Source organism: Limulus polyphemus, unplaced genomic scaffold (assembly GCF_000517525.1).
Source record: "Limulus polyphemus unplaced genomic scaffold, Limulus_polyphemus-2.1.2 Scaffold5, whole genome shotgun sequence".
NCBI classification, from domain to species: domain Eukaryota; kingdom Metazoa; phylum Arthropoda; class Merostomata; order Xiphosura; family Limulidae; genus Limulus; species Limulus polyphemus.
This window is the reverse complement of record NW_013665615.1, coordinates 244,955-249,922: the sequence shown is the minus strand read 5'-3', so window position 1 is coordinate 249,922 and position 4,968 is coordinate 244,955. Positions and strand designations below refer to the sequence as shown.

General features: G+C 29.2%; 1 protein-coding gene across 1 annotated transcript in view; it reads right to left on the bottom strand.

Moving 5' to 3' along the window:
- LOC106473798 (Down syndrome cell adhesion molecule-like protein Dscam2) overlaps window positions 1-4,968 on the bottom strand; it is a 63,581-nt gene that overhangs the window by 16,309 nt on the left and 42,304 nt on the right. Inside the window, exons 9-11 of the mRNA XM_013934507.2 lie at window positions 3,976-4,046; window positions 3,421-3,655; window positions 2,630-2,728 (exon numbers count right to left, since the gene is read on the bottom strand). Coding sequence (XP_013789961.1) covers window positions 2,630-2,728; window positions 3,421-3,655; window positions 3,976-4,046 — 405 coding nt within the window. The remainder of the gene's footprint in view (window positions 1-2,629; window positions 2,729-3,420; window positions 3,656-3,975; window positions 4,047-4,968) is intronic.

Below are 4,968 nucleotides of genomic sequence, written 5' to 3'. Positions count from 1 at the left end.
CATACATTTAAATAATTAAAAAATAATGAATTACTACATCAATACCATAGAATTCCACTATGATATATCAAGCTTAGTAACTAAGATGTATTTTAGTCTAAAAAAATATGAAATTTCGAGCAGACTAAAGACACAACCTACCTCCTTGGAATCTTGGTTCGAAAGAACAAGATGGCATCCTAACACTTTAAAATGGCTGAGAACGCCACTAGGGAGACATTCTGAGCTTTTGATTGGTTATTCACATGCATATATTGAAGTAAGTGTATACAAGGGACCATTTCCATAAATGGAAAGAGGTTGAGCGGGGGCCACTGTGTTTGATTCATTACATGAGTGATATATCAGTAAAGAGAAAAGATAAGAGGTTCTTATTTTACCTTCTAGCTTGTCAATATCGGTAATTTGAATTTCTAATTAGTAAAAGACTACAGACCTAGTATTTTGACTTCACAAATATCTAACTTGAACCAGTGCTGCATTCAACATACCACGTGACACACAAAAATCAATGTTTATCTTGTTTTTGTAATATTTGCTTTAAAATTAAGAAATTGAGTAATTTATAGTACTAAAATTTGAATTATAATCTACAGTTTGATACCAAAGTTATTGACATAAGTTCATGAAATAGTAGTTCAATAAAATTTTGAATGCAAGTTAAGAAACGACATGACATGGCCTTTCATTGGTGACCCATCTCGAAACGGTTAATGACCTAAGTATTTAACTAATAATCTGTGAGAAATTACTTCCTTTCCATAATCAGAAAGCTAAGTATAGTACAAGTAACTTGTGTTTCTACAGTACATAATCCTAAAAAATGTCAACTTGTAAAGCTACTAAAACACTACAAAAATATTACATAAATATAATCTACAGCAAAATAAACTATAAACTTTAATTAGGCCACCAGTTAGTTAAATAATAACAGTCTGATATTTTTAATACAACCAATAGTCACTGTCAAGTCTGATTCCCCTAGTATTTATTTGTCTGTAATGCTGCCTATCTAACAATAAACCCAAGCAAAGTATGTGCAAAAAAAATCTTGATTTCAATGAGAATTAAAAATACCTACCCTTCCAAAATACCACTGCAAACAAAATCTTTTTTTAATATCAAACACTTTATGTCATACCATTAATGAGATGGTTGGTTAAAGAAACTCATTCACCTCAAGTAAAATCTAATGGTTTACACATTTCTTTACCACATTTATGCTGCCTGTTTGTAACTTTCATCAGTTTCCATACAAGAAAGACGGAAAGAAAGAAAGATGTTTTAGAAAGACGGTCAACATAATTAAAATTTTGGCCAACTGTTGCATTTTTAAATGGTATGTTTTTAAAAAAAAAATTAATTAAAGCTTCAACCCGAGATGTTAAAAAGCAGTTCTCAAAGAGTAACAGTGTATGTTAACAAACTTAGCACCAAAACAGTTTACAATTCACATTCTCATATTATTTAAGTTTTAATTTTTTTATTTCAAAATTAAATACTTAAATAAATTCTTGATCTTGCCTTGAGCTCCAAATTGCCCACTTTACACTTTCTTTCTATTTTTTTATATATAATTTTCTGAGTGTAATTTATTACATACACAGACTGTAAACATTGGCATGTCAGAATATAAACTTAGAATGCCCAATCTTCTTGCATTGCAAAGATATTAACAGAAATGTCAAATCACATGACACATCCCTCCTGTATCATTCTGCCTTTTGAAAATATTAATAAACTTCCTTCACATTACTACTGGATTATTTATAACCAACTGAAAGAGAATTTTTCTTTACAAGTTTCCTTATTCAGGTTTTTTTTTTGGCACTCATAACTAGATATTTAGCCTCAGTGTAATTGTTTGCCAATTTGTTGTTCAGCTTGAGCAACTAATAAAATTTTAACCCATTTATAGTTAAGTTAGAAAGCCAGTTAAATTATAGTAGTTTTCAGACACTCTAATTTAGTATGTAATAATTTTCTTCTGTTCCAAGATGCATATTTGAAACAAATATGAATAATTTTGTGGAAAATCAATATTGTAACAAAAAAGGTTAGATTTAGAGTGCCTCGACGGTCAACAGCAAAAGGCCAGAGCCCAAAGGTAAGTACATAATTTCTTGTTTTTATGTATACTTTTATTTATTGTTACAAAACTAAATAAAATATTAAAATTTCAAAATTAGAAATTAATTAAATTGGTTAACAAAATATAAATGAAAAAAAAAAAACGTTTACTTGTGATACACGATATCCTAGCATGCACACATCTGTGGCATGATTGTAACTCGATCATTTGTTTACACAGGACTGTCCCAGTGTGATAAATGGTTTCAGCATACTCTGAGATGGTCAAGTACAAACTCAGGCTGACTCAGTAAATGCTTTTTAAATTCAAATACAAATATTTAGTAAAAATAGTTCTTTAAAAATTCTGGTTTTTAGAGCACAATACACTTGTTTACTAACAGCTTACTAAATTTTGTGAAAATACACTTAGTAAATTTGGAATTATATTAGTAAATATTATTTATAGTTTCACAGAAACAGAGCTGCTACAATGCAACAGTGTCATACATGTAAGATATAGGAAGTAAGATGTTTAATTTTTAAAAATTCAACTTACCAGATATTCTTTCACTTCCTTCTCCAAGGACATTCCACTGCAACTGAAGTGAGTCTTCATTTGAATTAACAACAGTTAATAAAGGACTGGGAGGTGGTTCTGTTAAGAAGAGGAGGCATAATGTACATAATCTATTTATTATAACTGTGAAATTTTAGAAATTAATAGGACCAGTTTTACTTTAAGAATCATGTGAAATTCTGAAATATTAACAGACAATTATGTTCATTACAACACCTGAAACAAAACAGACATTGCATGGCTTATGACGAATATAAGCTGGGTCATTCCACAGAAAAACAATCATAAAATGACTAACAGCAACATATCTTAACATCTTATTTTTTTTTACTTTTAGGATGTACTATAAGCTCAAAACAAGTTAAACATACTTACTGCTACTTGTATACCCTAAGATACAGGACATAACTTAAATCTCTCATTAAATCCATACAATCATTTTACAAAAAAATTACAAAAATGTTGAAGGTTATACCCATCTTAATGAAATGTATCAAATTCATTTCAATTATTGTATTAAATGTACATTAACCACTACATGCCATTCTAAAGAGAACAATCACTATTTTGAAACTGTAGAAAATCATTATAAATCAATTGCAAATGTATACTTCAATACAGCAAAAATGTAGCTCTGAAAAGATTATGTTCTTGTATATTCTAATCAGTTGGATAATAAAAAAATTTAGTTATTGGAAGGCATACGAAGCTTCTTTTGTTAATACTGTTACACATCCCAACAACTTCAGCAAACCATTAAAAAAACTCACCTCCATCTCTTGTCCTAAAATATTTTTCTTCTGATGGAGGACTACTGCCAACATCATTAAATGCTTTCACGATGAGGCTGTAACTAGAGGACCTCTGTAGGCCACGAAGTAAGAACTGAACTGTTCCATTTTCATATGGAGCAGTGAAAAATGTGTAATGTTTTGGGTTTTGAGATAATCTATATCCAACATAAAAACCCTTCAAAGGTCCATTCCATTCCTTTCTTGCTGGGGGCTACAAAAATATTTTATAAATATGAAAATATTTTTTTTTATTATTTTACATTTTCTTTAGGATAATAGAAAGTTATTTTATAGCAACACCAGCAGATAATAAACACTATATACAACCAGGTGTAAAAAATCAAGAGACTCAGTATGATTTTGAATAATTGATGACTGTAATATACAATCACTATATTCCCTTTATAACTGTATATAAATATTAAACTTGTAGTTTAAACTAAAACAGTACAATTACTTATTTTCACTTTCATTACAACTTGAAGAAAGGTTCATATTTTTGTAGCTAAAATGAAAAACTCTTGAACATACCTCCCATGTTACTATGACAAAAGTTGCTCCAACATCTTTAATTCCTATGTTTCTTGGTGGGGCTGAAGGCTCTGAAAAGTAAATAAATATCTAAAGCTGTTATAATGTTGTTTGGAATTTAATAGTTCCTGTCCCTACTAATTATTATTATTTTATCTCAAGAAAGACATCATTATCTCTCAAGTAACAACAAATTTACTTGAAAAAATCTATATATATATATTATTATGAATTAAAAATATAATTTCAAGCCAAACAAATTCTGAACTTGAATGAATATTTTATTCTGGCCTAGATCAGCAGACCAGTTATAAAAAGAGTACAAATGAAGTGGCATGTACTGTTAAGTTTAGTTACTTCATACAATGAAGGTGAATCTACTTAATTACCTAAATGTAGTTGTGTACATTATATTTACCACCATGTGACTGATCATTTCAGTACAGTTGTGTTCATACGAAATCATAAACTTGACTCGAAAGATTAAACATATGTCACTTATGTTAAGATGTACCTACCAGTAATCTCAGTAGTTGTTGTTACATTTAATATTTTTTCTGAATTACTATTAATGTCATGAAGTGTTGTAGTAGATTTAGTATATTAGACTTGAAGAAAATTGTAGGGAGAAACCCATAGAACACTATCATATTTTCAGATAGTTATAGGTTTTTAATGTGTTACATATATGATAATGCATTTTCATGTACAACAGTCTAGGATTAAAAAAAGTAACTTATTCCTAAATTACTGTATACCTGAAGATGTCTACCATATTAAACCAAAAGTAGTCTGAAAATGTTAAAAAAAAAAAAGAAAATAGGAAGGTTAGTCTTAAGTGAGAGTAATTTATTAGTTGGTTGTAACTATTAACTCTCTCCACAAAGGTCAGTTGAATTAACAAACCTCATAACCACTGTTGTTCTCATTATAGTTTCAATACTATAACTTTTAACCCTTTCCAGATGAGTCACTGGTCAAAGGCAATGTCAT